We start from the raw sequence: 25,450 nt of genomic DNA, 5'->3' as shown, positions 1-25,450 counted from the left end.
GGAGAAAGGACAAAGAAAATAACACAGGAAAGGAAAACTAAGTGCTTATCCCAATCCAATACCACTTCAAGGAGCCCATTGCTTCAAGTCCACTCAGGCACACCAAGTGCAGCAGGACACACACCTGCATGCCCTGAGCATAGGCACCCTCAGAGATTTCCCCACCTCAAACTGACTTTCCAGTGCAGAGTTGCTAACATTTGTAATCCCAACATCTCTGTTAAGAACTTTTATAATTGTCATTCCACAGGTAAAAGCTGGGGAAGTAAAATCTTCTATTAGCACTGCATAGACTATTCCAGGGAGATGTATACAGTAGAGAACCATCTGCCTGCCCTGGTGCTTTTTCTTTGTTCCAAACACCATCAATGGCATTTCACTGTTACAAAGTGAAAAAAAACCCAGGAGCTGAGACTAGGCAGATATGGAACACATATGCAAGAATGCCCAAGTGGAAGGTGGGAAGTTTAGGCAGAGGACGTTTGAACTCTTTAGCTCATGTTACACATTCCAAGGACATGCCTTGTCCCTGTTTATACCACAAACATCTACTCCTGGATGCACAGGCCAGGTCCTCTGCCACCATACTGCCTTACAGGTTATCAACTAAGCAGCCCCACCAACAAGTATCACCACACTTTGCTGCCCACTACTTTCATGTAACCTCACATTTGGGGGTAACAGAGGGCATTTATGGACACTGAGCATCACCAATGCAGATGGTGCTTATATCTTCAGCCAGTATAAGCAATGTAGCTGTTTTTGAACAACCACTTCTGACTTCAGATCACTAGAACTGCAATTTGAAGTGGCAAGTGGAATCTTCTACAACATGCTGATGTAGGTCCAGATAAAAGGTTCATACTGCACAGTTAAGAAAATTTAAAAAGTCTGGAAACTGAATGTGATCTGGGTTTAGCTTTGAACAGAATAAAAAGAAAAAAAAGCTACCTAAGTTTTATGGAAAGGATTTTACGGGCACAAATGTTTGCAGTTAAAAAATTTAAAGAAAACACTTTGGTGTTTTTATGTAAACATTCCCCTGCTGCCTTGGAAATAGTGACACAGCAACAGTGTACCGAGACATTGCAGAAAATAAAGTATTCTTTAAAGTAAAGAAAGAGCTACAACCACCAAAAAAGGTAAAAGTACTTATTGAACTATTTCAAGTTTACAAATAGTAAGATATTGTAAACATGTTCCTGCTATTTAAATCTCTCATGCTTCTTAGCTGATTGCTCAGTAAACTGCTAAACTGCACCAATGCCAAATGGTTTTGATGAGAATTCCCAGGTGAAGGAAAAAAAAAAAAAGCTGGACCCAGAAGATTTTATGGATCAAAATATCCTTTACTGGGTTGGGCTGAGGCATGCTAAACTTCATGAGGCATGCATAAACTTCAAAAACTGAACCTGGGTATGAAAACAAGAGGGGAAAATAAGATCTTTATATCCCCAGCCAATTTTCAGAGATATAATCTACTAGCAGGAAGAGTTATCAAAAGCACTCCCACAGACACTATGAATTGTTGCTGTCCTGTTAAACCTATGACCTGAAAAGAAGTCTGGTAACTTCACCAGGCAATATTTCCACCAACACCAAGGCTGTTAGAACTGAGTCACATCCCTTCCCTCAATGGTTACAACAGTCTCCGGAGCTTTTGGGTTTAATTTTTACCAGAGGAGTGGACACAAAATAAAATACTGCCAATGCCACTGGATTCTCAAACCACACAAGCCTTGCAGGCAGCTGGGGAGCCTCCTGTGTGCTTTTTACACAGCCACACTTAAAGACACACTCTGACTTCCTTCATGCTAGACCACACAACTTGGCAGAACTACCCACACCGAGCTAAAGGCTCCAAACATACAGACAGGCTGATTAGATGCTGCCCTCAGAAGATGTCTGCTGTGCTCACCAGATTTCTGTAAAGAGGATAACCAACTTGGTAAGATGATTCAAGACAGAAGAAGATGAGAAAACAGTGTCTGCAGCTTTAACTGGAAGTCACATTGAGTAACTGAGAAGATCTCATCAGAGGTCGGAAATAATTTTGCTCTGCAGATACAACAGGCTGCCTCACATGCAAAACATTCTGCTGTCACCTTATCTTTAAAAACACATCATTGTACTAATAAGGCCAGAAGAGTAATAACAGCCTTCTCTTGCTTCAAATACCTCAAACTGAACTGCTGCACACAGGTGGGAGTTAGAAATTATTTGAATATTTGATTATTTGAAGTAAGAAGTTATTTGACTATACGTCTGCTACAGCTCAACTCTGAACTTCCCAAGCATGTCAGCTTACTTAAAAGAATTACACATTTTAGTCTTATTCCTATGTTGCAACTTGCTTTGTGTTGTCAGAATCACACTGCACCAGTTTTGATTTGTTCTTTGCAATAACAATGCATGAAAATCTAGCACACGAGAAAGCACACCTGTGGGACAAAAAAAGCTATCCTGCTAGAAATTCCTAAAAATAAACATATTTGAAATTGCCCCTCAAAAGTATGGTCCTTAATTCTAGTTAACTGAGAGAAAACTGTTTTTCCATAGCTGCTGATGCTCTAAACAAATTAATTCCCACACACTTCACAAATATTCCTAACTGGAAATTCCATCAGTCTTTGTGAAAACCTCTGTGGCACCTTTATACAAATGCTCAAAATTTTTTAAGCAAAGCAAAAATAATTGCAGCTACACCAAAGACATTCTGAAATATACATAAATAGTATTTATAGAAAAATAACTCCTGTGTATCACTGGGTTTCAATGCAGATCAGTTACTCCCAGTGTGCACTCTGTCCTCACACAGCACTTAAAGGGTTATTCCCCCATCAAGGATTGAGGCAAACCCGTGCAGTAACTTAACTGTTGACATTTGAAGAAACCCCTTCAAGTCCAGCATTTTAATGAGAAACTAGTGTAGAAGGAAATGTCCTGCAGAATTTTACAGCACAGCAATGAGAGGCAAAGCACACATGCAACAATAAATCCTAAAGTAAGGATGCACAAGTACCACAGTGAAATTACAGGGTGGCTCAGAGTGAGGAAGAAAACCAACCAAGAAGGGAGGAGGTTCCACATACTGCAAAAACATCGCTGCCAGTAACATGGAACACAATTTCATTATGAAAGAAGGCAGCAACTTTCAAGCAGCCACTGGCACTGGACATCAAGGTAAGAGCACTGGCAATTCTCTACAGCAGATATGGAAGATGGGGTGGTCCAACCCAGAACCAGCAGCAACCAGGAGACTGGGGGGTGACACAGTGCCAGGAAGGGCACCAGACTGTATGAAAGCTGGAGAGAGTAACAAACAAACCCAAAACATTCTTGGCAGAAGGACTCAGCAAAGAACATTAGGAAGTGTTTCAGACTCCAGCTGGCTATGCTGCTCCCAACAAGGACAAAAAAACCAGAACTGTTGCTGCTTTGCTGGTCTGAGTCTGTAGGTTAAGACCTGCACTTGTACAATTCATAAGGGAGACAGATGAAACCAGTTTTTGTTCACCCTTCCTCACTCCACTTCCACCTCTTCCCAGACCTCTCCCCAATCCTGCCATTATTACAGCACTTGCTCAGGCAGAGATGCCAGCAGTGATGCAGGGGGACATGTGCTTCATGTAGCAATGACAGTAATTAACACAGCACAGACCAGTGGGCAACCAAGTTCTGATTTCTTAAAACAGGAGGGCAAGGGAAAAATAGCACGAGTGATCTGATGATTGAGCTTAACTCCCTTCTTGAAAACAAAAAGTATTTTTGTAATGTGAAAAAGTGCTCTGTATTCTACTGTATCAAATGCAGGAATCTCAGCATTCACTAGCTCAGTTTCAGTTTGGAGCCTATTAAGATAATGGTATTTTAGTACAGAAGTTATTTTATTTTCAAGTCCTGATATGTGCTATCACTGTCTCAAAAACTGGCAGATGAACAAGCCACAACAACTACAGCTACATTATGAAGTCTTTAAGCAAAATATTGAAAGAAATTCCAAAGACTGATTTGTTTTCACTTGTTAGTAAAAATTCAGTTGTGCTTTAATAACTGAAAACCAGAAATTGTGTAAAAAGTCAGGCGATGGAAAAAAGTGAATACAAAAGCAAAGTGGCAATATAAGAACAAGGGAGGAAAAAACCCGGTAAGATTAAGAATAGCATTTAAATATAAAAATTTATTTAGGTGAAGTCACAAACAGTTTGATATCATTTACAAACACTTTATGTTATGCATATTATTGGAAATATTGGGAAAGGGAGAGAAGATAATGGCAGCTTTTTCCTGAAACAACTAAAGGCAAACCCTTGCCATAATGTGCATTACTGGATCACAGTATTACCTTGACCATACCCCTTAGTATGCAAGGAAAAAGAAGAAGAAAACAAGATACTGAGATGCAGAATGAAAACTGTGAATCAGTGAAAAAGATTTTCATGAACACCAGACTACAAAGGTCTAGTCTGATGGTCAAAAATTTAAATATTCTACTAGGATAAAAACAGAATTATAAGTTAGGTCAATCACTATAATTGATGAAGAGTTTTATAATGCACAATTGGGCTATTGGCAATGACAGCAACAGTTAATGAAGAACAATGGAGAGGATACTGAGCCTCACAGAATAATTCTGTTGACAACCTGAGTTATTATCCCGAGTGTATGATACCTTTTGAGTCAAATACACATTTATGTTGCAGTTACTCTCAATGAAATGGCAAAAGTAACAGCTGTAACAAGACAAGTTATGATTTATTTTTTTTAACAAATATAATACACAGGGTTTTGAAGTGTCCGGTTGTGATCTGCAAAGATCCAGGATTGCACACAAGTTTGGTCAAATGAGAAGGTTTAATCTGCACATTAAATTGGCTTTTATGTTCAAAGTAGTATTTTAGGGCAGGATTCTCCTCCGGGAGAGTGTTCCTGACCTCATTCAACCAGTGTTCAATTTATTCACCTTCCTGAATCTTTGCCCTCTTTGGATAGTCTGTGACAAGTGCTGCGCTGCAGGAATTCCTGTTTTCCAGCAAACTGGCTTGCTCTGCAGGTTTGTAGTCCATTGTTACAATTGCTGATTGGGTAAAATGAATTTCCTACGTCTTCTCTAGCACAGCTTGCAACGCAACAGAAGCAGAGGTAAAAGAATGCACTAGAATACCAGAGCTCCACTTAAACACCAACGGAGTCAGGCTGTTGGCACCAATAAGAAATTCTGTATTTAACAAATCTGCAAATATTTAAGATCCAAAGTTATTCAGTTTTATAAATAAACTCACCCACTTAGTCTGACTCCCATCCCAACTGGTCTTCTGTTTTCATGGAGTCTAGGGAAAAACAGAGAATTGTCTGAAGTTATACATACAGACATAAATTTGCCAGAATAAATCTCAGCTATCCTACATATGCACCAATTATCACACTCAAACTAAAACTAGGATTTCTGATTTTGTTCTTTCCATGTAAAGTTACAGCTCTTCACCAGTGCCTTAGAAAGGACAGCTATCTTCAGACACAACACTTTGTATACTTTGACTTCATTTTTACTATCTAACAATCTATGGAAATGCAGAATTGGAGATATAAGGCATTAAACTAAATCATGAAAATTCAAGGAGTCTTGGTCTAAAAATGGAAATGAAATCCAGTCAGGCTGCCTAACACTATCCCTCAAAACTACAAAAACAAGATCAGTTGAAACCAACAATCTGGGAAGAAAGTAAAATACCTCCTCTTGACAGCATGAATGTGAAAATCTTAAATTCTACCTAAAGTCTTAAGTCCATAAAAGACTATTCTCTGCCATTTTAATTCTCCAGTTCTTTTGCCCAAGTGTGATGTCACATGTTATTTTGCTGAAGTAGTTTTACACAACATAAACAGAACTTGCAAGGAGCTGGGGAGATATGGGGAAACACACAGGTCACCTCCAAGAAAATATTTTCTCGCTGTGACCTTGCCAGTTATAAACTCACGCTTTATCCTAGGCCTCATCTACATTCAACAGCTACTCAAACCATCACTTCATTTAAGGACATTTTTAAACAGTTATAGGAGACTATATGTTGCCAGTTAAAAACTGCTCTAATAACAGAAAGGTGGCTGAAACCACAACAATTAATTACACAAGTTTTACTTTTTCATTGTGTTGCTAAAGTACTACTCACTTTACAAAATTTAAACTTTTGGTATTTTTTAAATTAAAATAAACATGTTTATTTTTTTCTTTACACACTTTCTGGGGGGAAAATACATCAATGCCATTGATAAAAATCAACTAGGAAATTTCAATGAAATCAAAGGGGATTGAGACTCCTAGTGCCTCAGCAGACAAGCGAGCAAAACTCAGCACTGACAGACCAACTGTGGAAGAAGTTAGGAGTGGTTACATGACAAGCTGAAGGTCCAGTCTCAGATGACATGAAAGCTATAAACCATTGCCCATCTGGTGTTCACAATAAGATCTGTTGGAAAACAAGAACTGAGCTGTTCACCATGAGACTGGAGAAGAGCAAACAGATAAATCAGAAAAAGCTGCAGAACACAGAGCATCAACCACAGAAGGCACAAGGCCAACAGGCCTGGGTTTATCTATCTTACTGCGTGGTGTTTGCTCCCTTTCTTTGTCACAGGTTGGCCTAGAGAAGTTAGTTTTTATAGGTAGCAAAGGCAAGACTTAGTGTGATACACCAAGCACTTTCAGATGCCTGAAAAGTGACCAGGCTAACACGAGTCAAAGAACTTAGCCCCTCTGTACTGGCAATCCCAGGGAAGCACAGCATCTGATAACTTAGCAAAAATTCTTCTGGAAGGAAAAGGTTCTTTCTACAATTGCAAAACAAATAGTTAGAAACAAAGAAAAACCCAGAATCTGTCACCATTCAGCTGGCATGAAACTCAAGATTCAGCATTTTCTGTGCTAGGGGTTTGGCAGACTTCAGTCACCAGTGTAAGAGAAGCAACACAACCCCTAAGATAGACAGGCACCCTTGTAGCTGTGGAGCTCAGTTTCATGCCTCAGGCAGGAGAAAGGGTAAGCCTGCCTGCATCCAGCACAGGTTATACAAACTCATACAGTGATGCTATAATGAAAGCAAAAGAAGTAGACAAAGTCCTCCCTACTCCTCCTAATCACATTAATAATTTCCCACAAAACAGGTTCTAACTCGTGGATTAAAACTAGTGAGCCCCAAAACAGGTTTAATCTTCAAGTCACTGTGAATTTGCACACTGTAGCCATTCTTATTGAAGTTTATCTTTATTCATATCCATTTTTTGCCATCCCACACTGCCTGCAACTGCCCACATACTCCCATAGTAACAGGAGAGTCTGTACTCTTTGCCTTACATACAGTTAACTGTATTGCTCAGCAAGTTGATTTTTTAAAGACAACTCAGAGGAAAAGAACAAAATCATAGAACATCTTTCTTCTAATGTCTTCAGGAAAACGCAAAAATATACCAGAAGAAGGAATTAGTGGGGTTCCTATTTTCTGGTGGCTGGAGCAATTAATGCTCAAACATTTGCTCAGAGCATCCATCCACGTGCACACCTCTCACGGTGGCCAGCTGGGCACCCACGACACCGCGGTCAGCACGAGCAAATGGCCAGTGCCATCAGACGAGAGCTGCCGACCAAGACAAGGGCACCCCAACTGCCCCTTTCTCCTCTTCCCGTCCGAGGGAGCACCGCGCCCAGCCAGCAGAGCAGAGAAACGCGCGGCCATCGGCCCATCACACCTGGCTTTTCTCCTCCTGCTTGGGGCTCTGGCCCGGCGGTGGCGGCTGGGCCGGCGAGGCCTGCGTCTCGCTCTCAGCACGCAGGCGCCTGGGGACAAGCGACTTGAGGGGCGCCATCCACTTCATCCACAGGTCCAAGTCCACGTCGCCCCAGGGCAGTGAGGGGTTCTTGGCCGCCCGCCGCCGGAAGTCCTCATCGTAGTTCATCCAGGAGGTGCCGCCGTAGGTGGCGTGCAGCTTGCGGATGGTGTCCAGGTACTTGAACATGGCTCCGCAGCGCGCCGGGTGCTTCTCGCACAGCACGCTGGCGTACACCAGGAAGGCCGAGACCCACTGGTCCAGCGTGTCCCCCGGGCGCGGGCCGTGCTCGGGGGCCAGCTCTGTGTGGAGCAAGGAAAAGAGGTCAATGAACTCCCCCCGCCAGATCCGCTCCTTGGTGGCCTTGGCCAGCTTGTAGCCCAGCGGCCGCCGCAGCCCCACGTAGGGGGTGGCCGCCGCCTCGGCCTCGCCCTGCCCCGCCGCCGGTGCCGCCGCCGGTGCTGCCGCCGGAGCCGGTGCCGGAGCCGGGGCCGGGGCCGGGGCCGGTGCCGGGGCTGGAGCGGGGCCTGGAGCCGGGGCCCCGGCCGCGCCGCTCGCCGCTGCCGCCGCCTCGGCGCAAGGGCTGGCGGCCGCCGCCGCCGCCCCCAGCGCGGCCTGGCGCTCCAGCCAGCGCGGGTTCACGTAGACGGTCCGCAGGCGCGGCGCGGCCCCGGCTGCCGCCGCCGCCGCCGCCGCCCGCGCCGAGCCCTCGGCGCCGGGCTGGAGGCGCAGCACGGCCAGGGCGGCGGGCGCGCCGGCGGGCAGGTCGCTGCCGTCCCGCCGCGGGGCCGGATGGGCCGCCGCCGGCACCTGCAGCAGCGATGGCGCCGCCCAGGGCGGGGAGCCGCCCCTAGGCCCGGCCGCCGCCGCCAGCGCCTCTAGGCCCGGGAGGCCGAGCCGCGAGCCGGGCGCCACCGCGCCGAGCACCCATCGGGTCTCGGCGATTCCGGCGCGGTCCCGGGGGCTCCGCGACCTCCCCTCCTCGCGCCTCCCGGCGAGCGCCGTCCCCAGAGTCAGCGGGGCCGCAGCTCCGGTCCGGCGGCGGCGGCGGCTCCGCCGCCTCCCACGTGGCATCGGCACGGCGGCTGCGGCGGCGCGCGCGGCGGGGGCGGGGCCGCGCGGGGCGGGGCCGCAGCTCCAATCCCCGCCCCCGCCGCCCCGGCCCCGCCCCCGCCCGGCGCGCCGGGACCTTCCCGGGTGTGTCCGAGGGTTTGTCCTGTGGCACCGGGGGCCGGGGCGGGAGCGCTATGCTGCCTCTCGCTCTCCCAAAATAACCCCCGGTACCGCTGAATACGTACCCATGCTCTTTATATATATGTGTATCGTATGCATATACAAATATGTACACCATATTAATTATGTGTGCAATATCCTATATGATATATTTGCAGACTGTCTATATAACTTCTGTACGGATATGCAGTGAGCACTCCGATGTCATTATTATTGCTTCAGTATAGAAAACGTTTTGATGAGTAATGGCATTATATCACTTCTAGAATAAATAAGTCTGTTATCTTTACATAAAATAACATTTTTGTTTGTTTGTTTGTTTTGTTTTAGTTTTTTTAGTTGTTGTTTTTTTTGTTTTGGTTTTTTTTTTGATGCTGTCACACAGGCTCAGCTTTCCTAGCTAAGCACTGAGTAAGTCACCAGCTGGGTGAAGGTTGAACCCCAGGGGAGCCAAAGGTGGGTGCTGGCTCCTCCTGTGCACTTAGGCACCCACTCCACAACTTCCACAAACACTTCTGTAGCACTCTCTCTTCTGGAGGAGCAGCCTTGAGTGCTGTGCTGAAAAGTCTATATATTAATTCTGCTTCAAAAAAGACAAAAGTTATGTAAAAAAAAAAAAATCACACAATGACTCGTTGAGATACGTTTTAGATAAAACTCTTTGGGTCCAAAAAAATCACATCCCAGGAATGACTAAGTCAGGAATTCGTCTGTACAAAAAAAAAAAAAAAAAAAAAAAAAAAAAAGTAAGGTAAAAGAGTGGCTTTGGGGGTTTTTTAATGCTTAATAAACTCTAAAGAAATAATTAGAGTAACAAAAAATTACTATTTTCCAAATCTCTCTTATTTTCAGGGATTTTTCAGAAGTCTGAACAAAACAGGCTTTACCTAATTTGTGAGATGAATACACTCTCATTTTTATAAAAAAATCATTTATTTAAAATTCAACCAAAATGGGTGACAGCATGTCCTTCCACTTTCAGTGTAATGGGGCATTGATAAAACTAGAAATTGTTAAAATAACAATAAAACCATAGTTCATCTAAAATTTACCCATGTAACACACTTGTTATTAACTCAGGTGATAGGCATTTACACAAAGTCACTGAAAATTTTCTGAAGGTTAATGTTTTCTTGACTTTGATTCTAAATTAGTATTTGTTTAGAAGCAGAAAGTGATTCAAGTTATAGGGAACCTCGAGAGGTCTATAGTCCAACCTCATGGTCACAGAAGGGCAAAAATTAAACAAGATTGCTTAGTGCCTTCTTCAGTCAGATCTTGAAAACCACCTGTGATAGAGATTCCACAACCTGTTCCAGTACTGATAATCACCCTTGGTGAATTCATGCTGGGTCTTTCCAGTCATATTTTTCTCCTTTATGTGCCAAGAAATGGCTTTCAAGAGTATTTTTTTTTTGTGATTCTCCTGAGGTGAAGCCACCAGCCTGTAGCAGCTTGAGTAGTCTTTGCTCTTTTTGAAGACAGGTGCAACATTTAGCTTTTCCAAGCCATTAGGTACTTCCCGAAAATTTGATGGCCTTTCAAACATAAGAAGTGGTCTTCCAGTGACATCATCCAGCTCTTTGAGCACTCTCATATTCATCCCCACTGGTTCCTGAGACCTGCATGGGCTGTGACTCCTCAAGAAAAGATCCACACTTGGTCCTTTTCCCCTATTTACAAGTTTTTTCACCTTGAGGCACAAAGGGCTGGGAGACTGTTGGTGAAGGTCAAGACAATGAAGGCATAAGCTGAATCATGATATCATTTAGAGCCCCTTCTACAGGTTTTTTAAATATCTCCAGGGACAGTGACTCCACCACTACCTTGGGCAGCCTATTCTAGTGTTTTGCCTCAGAAAAAAAAAGCCTAGCAACATCATATCAACTAGTATTTTCTCACTAGTCCTCTGCAGATATGGCTGCCCAGCCAGTATCTTGTGGCTGGAAGTTATCAGTAAAATTTGGGAATTAGGACTGTTTTTTTTCTGTGCTTGTACCATACCCACTAGACCTCAAGCCTATTTTAGGGTGGTGCTTCCAGGTCTCACAATAATGCAGTTCATAGTGATAATGAACAGAAACTTCAAAAATAATGAGTAAGTGCCTTTATTGCTGTTTTCCCTGAAAGATGCAGACAGCAGCTACGACCAGTAGCAAAGTTGTCTACATGGAACATTTTTACATACATATGCTGCATTTACTCTTTGAATTGCAGCTGTGATCCTCCAGGTCATTGTCTCAAGAAAAGTGTAATTTTTCATGGGGGCTTTAATGAAGAAAACCAGCTGGGCAATAAGTAATACCTGGCTGAGGCAGGTGGAAATAAGAATGCTTTGCCTCCACTTCTTTCAGAGTTGCTACTCATAAGCTGACGTAGGCTCCTAACTATGCACTTATCTGATCGTTTCAGTCTCCTTTCACAGGCTGTGTGTGCTGTGTGGAAGGATCTGAATCGGAAACTTGGAGGTTTGCCTGCTGGCAGCCAGCTGTGCCCAAGAGTATCAGCCCTTCAAAGTGGGCAGTGCACTCTACAGAGAGTGGTGGGAACAATTTCTGGTGAATTTTGGAGGCAAATGTGATTGTCCTCTCTACTCCTCATGTGATGAGTTCCTTACAGCTCTGAATTTCCCTCTCTGCCTTTTTCCTCATGTCATCCTGTTGCTTTATGTTCCCATGATATGCTTGTAGAGGACAAAAAAAACCAAATTCTTGGAGTCATGTGTATGTATAGTTGTACTGCAGATGTCACAACCAAATTGCTAGAATGGGCACAGAACGGCAGAAAAAAAATACAGATTGTTTTATGCTTCAGACCTTCTATTTAGTTTCAGGCATGAAACCTTATTGAAGACATTAATGAGGAGGCAAAATGAAATGAAGCATTAAACAGAAACAGCTGAAACCTTAGCTCTGGAGGAACTCTGAATTAGGCAATAGGACAGTTTATTCAAATAAGAGAGGAAAGCTACTCTACATACAAAAAAAAATCTCATTTGGAAACATTACCTAAAACCAGAACACCTCCCTTTGAAAGTGGATGTACTTGTGTGCTGTTGCTCTTTATGAATCTTAAACAAAGTCACAGAGGAGAGAACTGTCTACTCTATTGATGAAACCAGAAAGTGCTGCCATAGAGCATTTACCTGCATTGCCTCCAGGACCCCAGAGACCACAACACAGTTTTTTCCCCCAAAATACCCCAGTCTTCTGGGTTTTTTGTTATTTCCAAAATAACCAGTCTTCTTCTAGGAAAATTTTCTAAGAGCTGCCTGCAACAGTTTTGGGGAGACTAGAGGGTTTGTGGAGCTGGTGGGTTTTCAAGTCAAAAGAAGGATGCTTAGGGCTCATGGAATCAGCAGTCTAACTGTGAGTTCATGTGAGACTGGGAAGGTTTGCCACTTACACAGGAGTTGTCCTTGGGCACTCCATAAATAGAAGTATAGGTCAGGAAGAAAAACAGGATTTGGTGTTGTGTGTTTTGCTTTCCAGCTCGAAAAATGTAGTGGCCCTAGCGTTCACTGACACAATAGCAACAGAACCGAACCCACCCATGAAGCTAAAGGTTACTTAATAAAGTTTAAACGCCATGTAAATGAGGGTATTGGGGATCCAGAAAGAACCTGACAAGCATCGCTGATGAACTCCCTCAGCGAGGGGACGGGGGACTCTTAATGTTCCCTGCTAGGAGAAGAGGCAGGAGTCAGATTCAGCAGCTGAAGGGCTGCTTCCTTCACTCCAGGTGAGGAAGGAGCTGCCTTCATGGGGTCTGCAAGATATTATCCCTCTCTGTGCATTCTGTTTCTTCGTTTCTTTACAATTTTGCTTTTCCCAAGCTTGTGCTGTTTCTCTGGTAAATACCTCCTTGCCTATGCTTGGAGCGCAAACAGAGACAGCCTCAATGGAAGATAAAGATGTTCAGTTACTTGTCCTGAGGAGTCTCAGCTCCCCTGGTCCCACTCCTTTCTTTTTCTGTGGCCGTGAGGCACTCAGCAGATGAGTGACAGGTCTCGGTGACCACGCTGCCTGCGGGGCTCACGCTCCTGCGCCCTCAAAGTAGGTGTTTCAGAGAATGGTGAGAGAAACGTGGGCCAGAACACAGTTACAAGCCGAGCTCCGTTGAAGACCTTGTCCCGTGTGCTGCACGATGTGAGTATCCTGTTTATTGCTGGAAGTTTTTCCTGGAGACATCATCTCTGCCCGGCACAGCCGGGACGGACGGGGCTTCCACGAGAGCAGCCGGGACGCGGCGGGGCTCAGAAGGATCAGACCGAGGCTTGGCTGCGCTCGGAACGATCGTTCCGGAAAACAGCTGTTCTGCGCTCCGCGATCCCTCCCCAAAACGCAGCTGCACCGTGCCAGAGCGGAGCGCTCGGGACCCGCAGCGCCGGTGCCCGCGCAGCCGGCGGGGCAGCCTCCCTGCGCCCCCGACGTGCGAGCGGGCGACGCCGAGGTGCAGGGATACCGGGCGCTGCTCTCCCTGCCCGTGTGCGGAGCCAGGCGGGCCCCACCACCGCTGGACCCGACGGTGTGTGTGTGTGGGGCGGCCCGCCACTCTCCTGCGCATCGCGGCCGAGGGGGGAGTGACTCTGGCAGCCTGCGGCGAGCCCAGATAAAAGCTCCGCTGCTGCCGTTTTCCCTCCCCTTTTCTCTCGTAACTTTTTTTTTTTTTTTTTTTCCCTCCCTCTCCCTCCCAGCAAAGTGACCGCGCCGGCGGCAGCCCCGGAGCAGCCCCGGGCCGGACGCCGCCATGAGTCCCGCGGTGCCGCCGTCGGGCCGCGCTGCCGGGGGCTGAGCCCGGCCGCGGGGGCCGCCCCGAGAGCCGCTCCGCGCCGCCGTGGCGGGGGCCGGAGGCAGAGGCGGCGAGAGCCCCGGCAGGACCCCCGGCCGCCCCGCCGTGCCCGGGGCAGCGCCCGCCGCGATGTCGGCGCAGAGCCTGCTGAGCAGCGTCTTCTCCTGCTCCTCCCCGGCCGCCGCCGCCCCCGCCGCCGCCAAGAGCCTCTCCAAGCGGAGGCTCCGCCAGACGCGCAGCCTCGACCCCGCCATCATCGGCGGCGGCCGGGAGGACGGCGAGGGCGCGGGGCGGGCGCCGCGGGCGCGGGCCGGCGGCAGCCCCCCGGGGGAGCGCCGCGCTCCTCGGGGCGCCCCGCCGCCCCACGGCGCCTCCTTCTCCACCCCCTGCACCCCGCTGGAGCGCTCGCCGCCGGGCAGCGCTCTTTTTGACGAGGAGAGCCTCCGCGGGAAGCGGAGCCCCGGCTGCGAGCTGCCCTTCCTGGCGCGCACCCCCTCGGCCCTGGCGCTGAGCGGCACGGCCGGCCCCGCCAACAGCATCTTCTCCTCGCCTCGGCGCTGGCTGCAGCAGAGGAAAGGGCAGCCCTCGTCGCCCGAGCCTCGCCCCGCCGCCTACGTCGTGTGGAAATCCGAGGTAGGCACGCCCGCCCCCGGGGACGGGCACCCTCCGCGCCGCCCCCGTCCCGGTCCCGGTCCCTGCGGGGCTGCCCCGGGCTCCGGCAGCGCCCGCCCGGCGCTGGGTGCGCGGCTCGGCGGGGCCCGCGCCTGCCCGCCCGTGCGGCGGGGCCGTGGCGCCGCCGCGGGTGTTGGTGCCGGGCACTGGCATCTGCCGCGATGCACGGTTTGAGGTTCCCTCGACGGGTTCCGTGTGTAGTTGTCCCAGGCCTGTAAAACCTTCCCCTCCCACTTTCACACCTCTTAAAATGAAGTATGTGATGGCTACTAACAAGACAGACAAATTGTTTTTAATGTGCACACCCAGTGAGCTGTGATTTATTTGACAACGTACATGTGTCAGAACCACTTGAGGAGCAATTGTATTCCAAGACAAATTCAACTTTGTAATGCAAATATTTATTCATTTAACTTGTGTGTCGTTGATGTTGAGCTGCAGATGCCATACCATGTGGATGGAAATTTTCAAAAAATGTGACATTGTTTCCTGGTATCGATTGCTCATTGAGTTGGTTATGCGGAGCCCTTTGTAGCAGAAGAAGATGATTTTTTTTATTTTTTGTTTTAAGAAATTCTCCATCCAATTCATGGTGATGAGGTTTCAGGCTTAACTGCCTAGTAGTGCCTTCTGGAGAATTGGGATCGGAAAGTAGCATTTCCATTTCCATTTCCACTTCCATTTCAGATGAACCTATTATAAATAGTTGGTGATAATTAGATGCATCAATAAAACATGTGGGATGTGGAAGTCCTTGTAAAATGGCTACCATATACAGTAATATCTGATCCAAAGCCAAACCAGGCACCATGATAGCACAAGATTATAAAACGTGTTTTTCATGGGCACAGACTGCATCTTACCCTGTGCTTCCATATCTCCCTGTTTGCGTGGAGTATGAAAGTTGTTAACGTGTGCCAATTGGGATATTGACATGTGGGTGGCAACTTCAGGCTTGATGCTGGCTAATGTTGAAAGAGGTGGTGAAGAATTTTAGCTGTTTTAAAAAATGGATTGTTACAAAGTCTTGTAATCAGAAGTTACTCTTAGCAATATTTCATCTTGATGCTTGAATTTAAAGATAGTAAAAATTCATGATATCAAAGAACTTTGTGGTATTTGTAGTATTAGTGGACACTGAGATAATAGGTGATCACACTAATTGAGGATAAGTTTGCTGCTTATCCCCTTATGATTTTATAAGGTCTATCAAAATGTATCAGATATGTTTCCTCACTGAGTCTGAGATTCACAGGATGGTTTCTGATATGTAAATCTATGCAAAGGTGGTGGACACGTGGGGCATTTTTTTCAGATCTGTGTGTCATCAAAACACACAGCTCAGCCCATCTTCAGACTGCATATTGCCAGGTGCTGGGTTCTTTCCCCCTTTGGTGTGTGTCTAGCATTTTAAAGTAGTCAACCCATTTTTTAGGAGATATACCTTGTCCCAGCAGTCAGGGTGGTGAGGCTCTGATGCCAGGAGCAGTGCTGGCCTCCCGCAGTGGGTCAGTGTTCTCTTTGTGAATTGCTAGCATTTTTTGTCAATTGCATTTAACCTGATACTCGCTAGTTTCAGAGTTGCTATTTTCAAGTTGTTTTACATATATGAACTTACTTGTTCAGCAAAGACACGTACGAATTATATTAATCTATATTTTAGAAGAAACTGCAGATACATAATTTTGGTCTTATTCCCCCTCTTAGCTTGGGGATGCATCCTAATGGTCATTCAATCTGGTCTCATTATAAAATAGCGTTATTAATAAAAGACTTATTTGGTTTTTTTCCTATTTAGTGTTTATTTGAAAAGGTTCATTTTTTAGGAAACGAAGGATTTTTTTTGTCTCTGTGGCTTCATCCTGGCTGCAGCAAGGGAAGTGTGCTTGAGGGGATGAAAATAACCCCACATTTTATTGGGTGAAAAGGAAGTAACTGTTTATAATATTATAACTTTAAAAGGTCCCATTATTCAAATTATTGTATTCTCAGTAGGAAATCTGTAGTTCCATTTCTATTCAACTTAGGAAAATAAAATACATCACAATAATGATTTTACTTAGCTATAGAAGACTGCTGGACAGATGACTGCCTAATGAAAATGAAAATTGAAAGTTTTGGTTGTAGTACTTAAAAATCTCCATCCTGGTGGTTTGGAATGAAATAAATGTCAATTGGAAAAGCAGTTTGCTTTACTTTCATTCCAACATTTTCTGTATAATTGCCATTTTTTAGGAAATACTGCTCTAGAGCCACTGTGGAAGCAACAGGGTTATGCACTAGGAGATATAGGTGTGAATTATTTCCTCCCCTGCTACCTTAAAGGAGTAAAGAGAAGTAAAAATGCCATGGAAGTTTCCTCTTCAGAGCTGCTTCAAAACTATAACTTCTGGTCAGGTCCTGCTGTGCCTGTCCGAGCTGGGTCAGTGCAGTGCATCCACAGGAGTGTGTTGAAGGTGGGGTTTGCAGCCTGGGGTGAATCCTGCCCTGGGACAGCTGGCACCCTGGGGCTGCAGGGATAGGGGCACTCCAGGCAGCCTTTAAAGCTGGCATGTCCCACTGATCTGGGATTTTTGTATGTGAGGCCACAGTGTCCATACTAGCTTTGTTATGAGGCCAGGAGAACAGAATGGATTGCTTATTTTACCTTTTTTCATTGGAATTCTTTGACTTCTGCATTTTATATGACAAGCCTGTCTCCTGGCTTAGGGAGAGAAAGGTTGCTGCTAAGTTAATGCCCCCCTTTCATAAGTAATTTTTAATTGAATGCCTGAATGCTCAGGGGATTTCCAGTTTCAGCAGCAGGTCACACCTAAATGTGTTAGCCCTGTATTCTTAGGTCCACAGATTTTTGAATGTGAGGCGTCATCTGACAGATGTGTCTCACTGTGCAGTGACCTGGCAGTTCTTTATTGACATGTTGTTTTCTTCACATGAACATTTTTACAACTATAAAGATTATTTTTGGCAGAGCTTTACTTCTCTGAAAAGCGTTCTTTCACCTTTCTATTTTCTGCTTATGTATATAAGCTGCTTAAATAAAAAAAAAAAAAAAGGCTGTTCGTAGGTCTGGAAATCAACAATGTTTCCAGTGGTTTCAGCAGGACAAAGCCAAGGGGGATTTTTAATAAAGGGGAAAAGCTTTCATCTTCAATTCCCATCTAAACTTAGCTGTCCTGTTATGCTATTTTCCTTAAAAAAGAATCACTTTCACTTGAAAATCAAGTCTATTATGCTTTCATAAAGTGTTTCAGATGCTCAAGTGAGTTTTTAGTAAGCTAAATATCATAGACAAGATGGTAGAAATATCTAGAAATACCTTAATGCCTTGATTCTGCCAAAATCTGTCATGCATCTATGCTAGCATATAAGAGTAGACCTGTATAAGTTAAGGATGTAAGTGTTTACACTGGCTGACTGAAATTAATTTGCTGGGTCCAGAACAGCTCAGGATTAATAGATCTGTGTGAAGTCTCAAGTTGTGTTAATTGTTCTGCTTATTTTTGTTTTAAAAATGGTAATGGAAATCCACAGCAAGTGGATTAAAAGTATGGCAAATCATGGGAATGTACCCAAGTAATCTATTTGTTATGAGAAACCAAATCTACACACTTAAATGTGTTGATTATTTTGCTGTCATAGCCTGTGTATTACTAATTAAATGTTACCATCTGTGTCAGTGGAGGTTCAGGAGGACATCAAGTGTGAGCACAGTGTCTGTTACCCTTAAGCACCTTGATACCTAACCCAGAGATTTTGCTGTATGGATAGAACACATGTTGGAACATATTCCCTTGCAGAGCTCTGATTAACTGCTCTGGAAGCAAATTGAGGGTCTAGCATGTTTAAATGGATAATTTGCATTTTTTCTGTTGAGGGGGCTTTTTAATGAGATGTATGAGAACTGTACTTTGGGAGATTTTTTTTTTTCTAAAGTAAAAACTGTATGTGCTGGTATTTACCAGTGAACTGTTCTGCTTTATTTTCTTCCCTAAGACATTCCAAACCACTGGACATACAGATTAGTCTCAGCCTGAGTCTGTTCCATTCAATGCTGTAAGAGTTCTATAATTATAAAATTTGGTGGGCAGGAATGTTGTGGGTCTCTCATGACAGGAATGCAATTAAAAGTAACTAAATATATTCAGTATTTCCGATTTTGGCAAATGGACTCTTCCCATTCTCAACTAAATTACGTCTGAAGACACTGGATGAAAATATGGGGGTTGATGGCTAGGACAGACAGAATTTTTCAAGTGTACATTGCTTAAGTAATGGGAAAGGAACTTGTGAAAATAATAGAAATGAGAATGAGAAGTAATTTTGAGTAACCTCTAAAATATTAACAACCCAAACTGCTGTCTTGAGTTCTTGGTTTTAGTTTTGCAGATTCTATTGCATGACAAGAAAAGCAGTTGTGACAGCTTGCAGGTGAAGAACATTTCAGAAGTCTCTTCTGCAGTGTTCTGGCTGTATGAGTATTAAGGCTGTACAGGTATTAAGCCTGTTTGGAGGATATTTTTTTCCATCCAGTTGTAGATATCATAATGGAGCTCTGAGCAAGTCAGGCTGAACAGTCGTGATGGCATAGTAGTAATTTCAGCACATCAGTGTCAGAGTTGTAAAGCTGAAATCTTAATGTAAAAAAATGTACTAAAAATCAAAGTTATAGTGGCAATCCTGTCATAATCTCCTTACACATGATATAATGCTGCTCATATTTGATTCTCTGGCTATGTGGCACAGTATTTGAGAGTGTTAGCATCACTGGAATTAAGCTAACATTTTAAAGCATAACTTTTGTCCATCCTGGGTTCCACTAATTGCTAACTGCACCAGGTGTCTGGATTGTGGGAGAAGGGGCAAATATTCCATTCAACTCGAGGAAACTGGAAGGGGAGCAGTAAGGAGGTCCAGGGCAAGGTTCAGACTTCATTTGACATTGCAACTCATTGGGCAGTTTTGAAAGGTACTGAGCTTTCAGACCTCGGAGTACTCAAATGTGTGCCTTCCTTTTGGCTGGTGACTACTAGTCAAACCAAAGTATCAGGAAGAAAGCAAAGCCTTTAGTTACCATTCAATCCTAGGAATTTACTTTCTTCACCTCACTTTAAAACTTTTGTATCAATCATTGTGTATAATTTTTTAAGCTGCGCTTGTTCAAAATAATTTATATTATTTTTTTATCTATTCTTATCCTGTAGCAATAGTGCCTGTCCATGGAAATGTATGTGGAGGCTTTCTGGTTGAGTTTTAGTTTTTCCTAGATGTGTAAAGACTGGCTATTTCAAGTTACATGTTTTTTCCACTCCAGTTGTCAGCTAAGAATTATTAAATCCCCGGGAGAGTTGAGAGTGTTTTTGAAGGATTTGATGAGCTTCCAGTGCCTTATGCTCACCACATTGTTGTACTGGAACCAGATGTTGGGTAGCACATGTTTGTGTTTTTGGACCTAAGTAGGTTAGGTAGTATGTCTCTGGCTCACAAAACCCAGCATTGGTTTCACACCCTCAAGCTGTCATCCCTGGGTCATCATCCTCACAGTCCTGGCCATGGGAACAGCTTGCATCAGCATCCCCAGTTAAGGAACTGCTGGATCTTCCTGCTCCGTCTCTTCTGTATCCTCTCAAAGGAAAGACCTTCTGACTTACAGTATGTACCCATGAAGACTCTGAGTGTGTAAGGTCAGAAAAAGACTTTTGAGCACTGCACTAGGATGCACATGAGCAGCCAGTCCAATGCAGAAACTCATTTCATGGCTGCTGGGAACTCGCTTTTCTCTTTCTTATGGGTTAAATTCTGAGTTCCTGTTCCACGCACTTGGACCTTTTTCAGTTGGGCTTGTCTTTTATCCATTTCTAATACTCCTTGTTATGTGTATCTTCCTTTATCCTCCCTGCCAAACATTAAAAAGGAAGATACTGTGTGTTGTTGCTTTAATCATCAGAAATTCATACAGACAAAAAAAAAAAAAAAAGCTGCTTTACTATAGCTGTTGCCTACTATTTGTATTGGCCAAGTATTTTCCTGGTAATTGGACAAACTGGTTTTCAGCAAAGTACAAAGTATGTTACAGACCTTGCTAACAAAGGAAACGTTTAGTTTTAGGTTTTTTAGTACAATTGAGATTACTTTTGCATTGCCTTGGAGTTAGCCTGGACTTGATTTTCAGTGATGGAACTGTACCTCCACTGAACATCTATAACTGATTTTGCAAGAGGAAGACTAATACAAATTTTCCATTTCTATTTTCAGGTTTTATTTACTTTATCCCTTTGTTTTCTGCCACTTTTGTAATATGGCTAGATGGTTTCTGAGCACTAACTTTTTTGTTTTTTCTCCGAAGGGTAATTTCAGTTGAGTAGCACCCTACTGAGACTAATGTGGTGAGAAACCAGTTGGCTGTGCTCTGTTCAGTTTTCATTTGCCTCTCTCCATAAAAAATTAAAAATACTCCTCCTACAGGAAATGTTTTCAGCTGTTATGTCTTTTGCTTCCCATAGGAGGTATTCCTTTTAATTTATTGAATAAACCCATAAAAATTTTGGCACAATAGGGTCTTTGGGCAAGCTGTTTAAGAGATCTCACCATCTTCTGTTTTTAGAAGATGTGCAATTGTTTCTTTATACAGTGCTGTGAGGCTCTGGGGCCAGCTAACAATTATGTGAAATGGGAGAATTTGAAAAGAATGTGGATTGACACATCTGCTATCACTTCTCAAATATCATTATTTTGATTGTTCATATTTCATATTTATCCTTCTTAAACCATAATCAATCCCTTTTCTCTTTCGCCTGTCTTCAATCTTAAAAGGATTCTGGGTAGTATTTTGCTCTCAATCTCATCACCACAATTGCTTTTGTAAGTGTATGTGTATATAGGAAGGTTAAATCCTCGTAATGTCCTGGTTGAAAATCAGCTCGACTTAACTGTTAATTTAATTTGATGACAGTGCAGACTACTATTTGAAAGGGGTAGTGGGGAAAGAGAGACTGGGATATATTACATTTTCATGCTCTAAAATAAGACTCTATCTACTCTATAATAAATTGGAAAAATATGGTTGAATTTTCTTGTGGCTGTTTCATAACATTCCTACTGACAAAATATGGTGTGCCTCTCTCTCATTGCTTCACTACTGTTTCTGGGGCGTGTGCTTGTGTGTGCATCCAGTGACAGCTCTTGTTCCAGGACACCACAGGGACACGTCTTGTAGGTCTTTAGAAGGGGGCAGCAGACTCAGAACTGCTGCACAGAGTGGGCTCTGCCAAGGAGTGGGCACCAAACCACTGCAAGCCAAGAGAATGAAGCAGCCAAATTACTTAAAAAGAACACAATAGAAGTTTTACTTATTTCATTAAGGGAATGCAGTGTAATTGACAGCCAACATATATGGAGAGTATTTAAAGGAACTTTTTAGCAGAATAGTTAGTAAGATATACATTGGCAAATTTGCATATTTTAAGACTCGCACACTGTCCAAAATGGTTCTCAGTGCTTTTCTCCGCTTGAGGTATGAGCACGTGTGATTTCCTCAACCTGCCAAGGCTCAGATGGAACCTTTCTGTTTCACAAATCTCTCCTGAACAGAGGCAGAGTGAATGTAACAGATATACATACTTTTCTTTCTTGCAGTAAATTGTGTAACAGAGCCTCCCACATGTTTTTTAGCCCTAATGCAGGTAAATTACACCACCTCATGTGGACCAGAGGAAAACAAGTTGCTCTAACTCATTTAATGAGTTGTGGAAGGTGTGCAGTGTGCACAGGTGCACAGGTGTGCAAATCCTGCATACTGGATTGCACGAGCAGAAAGGTAACAGGCAGGTGAAGAGAAATGATTTCACACTTGTGAAGCCCCATCTGGACTCTTTTACAAGGAGAGATGTTGAAAAACTGGAGTAAAGAGAGTGGAGGGCCATCAGGACAGATAAGGGATCAGAGTGCTTAATGCACGAGGAAAGGATGAGATTTGTTTCAGCCTGGAGAGGAATCAAGGGGGAATGAAAATCCACTTTTACTGCCTACGTGGGGACTAAGGAGAAGATGCAGCTGGATATTGTCAGAGTTGCACAATGACAGTCACAAGTTGTAGCAAGAGGAATTTTGAGTGGGTCTAAGTAAAAGCATTCACAGCAGGAGTGGTTAACTATTGAAATGGATTCCCCAGAGAGGCTTTGGATTATCTCTTTTGGAAATTTTCAGCCCTTGACAGGTCAAGACCCTAAGGATTCAATCAAATTTTGAAGATGGGATCCAGCTTTGAATAGAAGATTGGACCAGATGACCTGCAGAGGTTCCTTCTGACCTAATATTTTCTGTGATTCTGTGACTCAGAGTATCATTTCTTTGCAGAGTAGAATGAAAATGCTGTTCTCCCTTGTGCTGCAAAATACCTTTGATGGGACAAAAGTTGCTGAGTTGCAGGAATTGTGATACTGTCCAGCACCAACATTTGAAGCAGGCATGTAGGAAGAATAATTTCTTTCATTCAATCATTCTCCAAAGTTGTTGATGTGTTTCTACTCTGTGAAGCATATCCTACTCTTACTCTACTTGTGGTGTCTCATAAATGCAAAGAAAGCCAGGGTAGTTCTTTAAAGATGTCAGTAAAATTGCAAACAAACCCCAAACAAACCCTTCTGAAATTCAGGTGTTTTGCAGAGGCAGCTAGACAGTGCCCTAGCAGACCTTCATCAGGTATTTAGTAGGGAACTTTCAGGAGCTACCTGCCAGGTTGGTTTCCTGTCACCTCCTTTGACCAAGCCAGCCTGCTTCTTCCAGCACCAGGGAGCCCAGGGCTAAGACAGGCTTACACCTCTAGGACAGTGTGTTGTTAGGACAGATTGTTCTGACACTGAGCTTTGTCTGTTTTTGTGGGTTGTTTATGTTTAAAAATATTGAACATTTGGCAAAACACCATTAACTTTTCCTACCATTTCATGGTAGTTCAGTGTGCTCATGACAGGATGTCTGATGTGCTGCCTAAAACACTTTAGTTCAATGCCTGTAATAAAATGATGGTACAAAAGCTTGGTGCCAATTTAACTTTTCTAACTTTCATTTTTGTCATCTTAAAGTATAAAAGTAAAAATAATCTGTGAGAGAAATGGAAGAAGGAAAAAAATTGAAGAGGTATGCAAGAAAGAAGCGAAATCTCCTGCTGAGGTTTGAGCTGGGAATTTCATCAGATACACAGAAAAATAGGTGTGGCAATAGGACTATTCAGGATTTGCCTATATTGTCTTACACTACAAGAGTTTAACCTGATATTGACCTTATGATTTATGAGCTTAAGAGTACAGTTATGTAACTGGGATCAGTCAAAGCTAAACTAGACTGGAATAGGCAGATGGGGCCACACAGCCTGGAAAAAGCTGGTACCAAATTGACTTCCTGAAATAAATGCTTCCATTCTGCTATTTAAAAGGAGTGCAGGTTATAATTTGCTGCTGTTTACAATGCAGCAGTGGGTTTTTTTGAGCTTCTGAAGCATGTTGATCAATATCAGACCTGTGTGTCTTTTCCATGCTCTTGAGAAATGATTTTGGCAAGTCTTCATTTAGCTGGCAGAGGTTTTTTCAAGCAGGTGCAGCCTCCAACATCGAGTATGAAAAATGGACTGACAGAAGGATCTTGCTCACAGTAAATCAAAGCTTTGGTAACTTGGACTCATAACTGTTTGCAGCCCCAGTAAGTACTTTTTTTCTTCATGGACCAGAACATAAGAAAAGGAAAAGGTGATTCCAGCTGTGTGGTTCAAATAGAAGAAGATAAGGAAGGGCAGAAGACAACACAGTGTGGTAAATGAGTAGCTAATTGAACATCAGCAAGGCTGGAGAGGATGATTGCCACTGAAGTGCCACCACTGCTGGGAAGAGGAGAGCGTTGCCTTCTGCTTGGGTGTCCCTGCCCTGTCTTGCTCATGGTGTGGTGTCCTGGTTTGCTGCTGGGAGTGCTGAGCCCAGGGAGCTTGGGTCGTGGCATCTGTGGCTCAGCACAGAGTGGCTCTGCTTGCCACACCAGCTGGCCCTCAGTGTGGTTCAGTCAGAGGAAAGCTGGTGTTGGACCCAGTGTGGTCTGTACTGGCTGCCACAGTGCTTGGTGCTCCCTGAGTACTTACCATCTATCTCTGCAAGGAGATTTTCTGAAGCTTTTGGCTCACTTTTGAAGACAAACCTTGAGTTCTTAGATTATTTAGATAGTTTTTGAAATCTTATTTTAGATTCTTTTGTATTGTTACTTTTTATTATTGTAATTAGAGCCTTCTTTCTTTCTTCTTCCTTCCTAGAAAAGGACTCTGAAGCTGAGGTCTTCCACACAACTGAATACTGGTTTTTGGCAGTAAAGGGGTATTAAGCCTTGTTCATATGTTTCCTTGTGCATTTTTCATTTCAGTAACACTTTCAGTTGTTGCTGTTTCAAATGTTCATGCTTCATTTGTGCTTGTTTTGTGATGATAGATATGTGCTTTAGCACAACTTGCTAAATTATAATTGCTTGTTGTTTTCTGCTTGTGACACTGTACCTGCTTGTTTTTTAGAAACACATCTGGAGGCTGTATCAGTGCAGTGTTGTAATCCAAATGTGTGTACTTTAGCTCTTTAAACTGATAGCATCCAGCTGATCAGATGGTAAATGGAAATTCTGATTGCTGTAGAATGCGGGGTCTGACATAAATGCCAAAACTAAAATGAGACTATCTGCTGTTCTTTGGTAACTTTTGTTTTGTGATAGCTGGCCTGGAGGGGACTCTCAGGGAGGGAGCTAGATTGCACTGCTGTTATTTGTCAGAGCTTCCTCTCTGGAAGTCCATTTTAAGCAAAGCTCTCAGGTGTGTGAAGGCCTGGTTGTATCTGACAAACTGGCTGGAAGGTGGATATCATTTTGCTTTCTAGCAAGGAAGTCCTTCCCTTATCCTGGAAGGCTGCTG

At 44.1% G+C, this 25,450-nt stretch overlaps 2 protein-coding genes and 1 long non-coding RNA gene across 4 annotated transcripts in view; 1 reads left to right on the top strand and 2 right to left on the bottom strand.

The window, feature by feature from the left end:
* Nucleotides 1-4,160: 4,160 nt before the first annotated feature.
* On the bottom strand, nt 4,161-8,920 carry LOC306809228 (uncharacterized protein). 2 transcript variants are annotated; one of them, XR_013776197.1, is made up of 3 exons: nt 7,466-8,920; nt 5,283-5,330; nt 4,161-5,196 (listed from the first exon to the last, which is right to left on the bottom strand). XR_013776197.1 is itself a non-coding variant. In XM_079320537.1 (3 exons), the coding sequence occupies exons 1-2, from the start codon at nt 8,893-8,895 to the stop codon at nt 5,322-5,324; spliced, it is 1,161 nt and encodes a 386-aa protein (XP_079176663.1). In that variant the 5' UTR covers nt 8,896-8,920; the 3' UTR covers nt 4,161-5,196; nt 5,283-5,321. The 2 variants fall into 2 exon arrangements, 1 of the variants encoding a protein (XP_079176663.1); XM_079320537.1 differs by having other exon boundaries at nt 7,744-8,920.
* On the bottom strand, nt 6,195-7,459 carry LOC306809238. The gene is made up of 2 exons (XR_013776198.1): nt 7,155-7,459; nt 6,195-7,117 (listed from the first exon to the last, which is right to left on the bottom strand). It is a non-coding gene; the product is annotated as an uncharacterized lncRNA (long non-coding RNA).
* Nucleotides 8,921-13,750: 4,830 nt separating the features above from the next.
* ARHGAP6 (Rho GTPase activating protein 6) overlaps nt 13,751-25,450 on the top strand; it is a 305,969-nt gene continuing 294,269 nt past the window's right edge. Inside the window, exon 1 of the mRNA XM_079309630.1 lies at nt 13,751-14,478. Within this exon, the coding sequence (XP_079165756.1) occupies nt 13,975-14,478 (504 nt within the window). The 5' untranslated portion in view covers nt 13,751-13,974. The remainder of the gene's footprint in view (nt 14,479-25,450) is intronic.

The sequence above is a fragment of the Erithacus rubecula genome (genome assembly GCF_903797595.1).
Source record: "Erithacus rubecula genome assembly, chromosome: 1".
In the NCBI taxonomy this organism is placed as follows: domain Eukaryota; kingdom Metazoa; phylum Chordata; class Aves; order Passeriformes; family Muscicapidae; genus Erithacus; species Erithacus rubecula.
The sequence above is the reverse complement of the archived record's forward strand: the minus strand, read 5'-3'. Positions and strand labels throughout refer to the sequence as shown.

Coding starts and splice junctions, on each gene's coding strand:
- LOC306809228 (XM_079320537.1), bottom strand. CDS start 8,895: ATGCCACGTGGGAGGCGGCGGAGCCGCCGCCGCCGCCGGACCGGAGCT.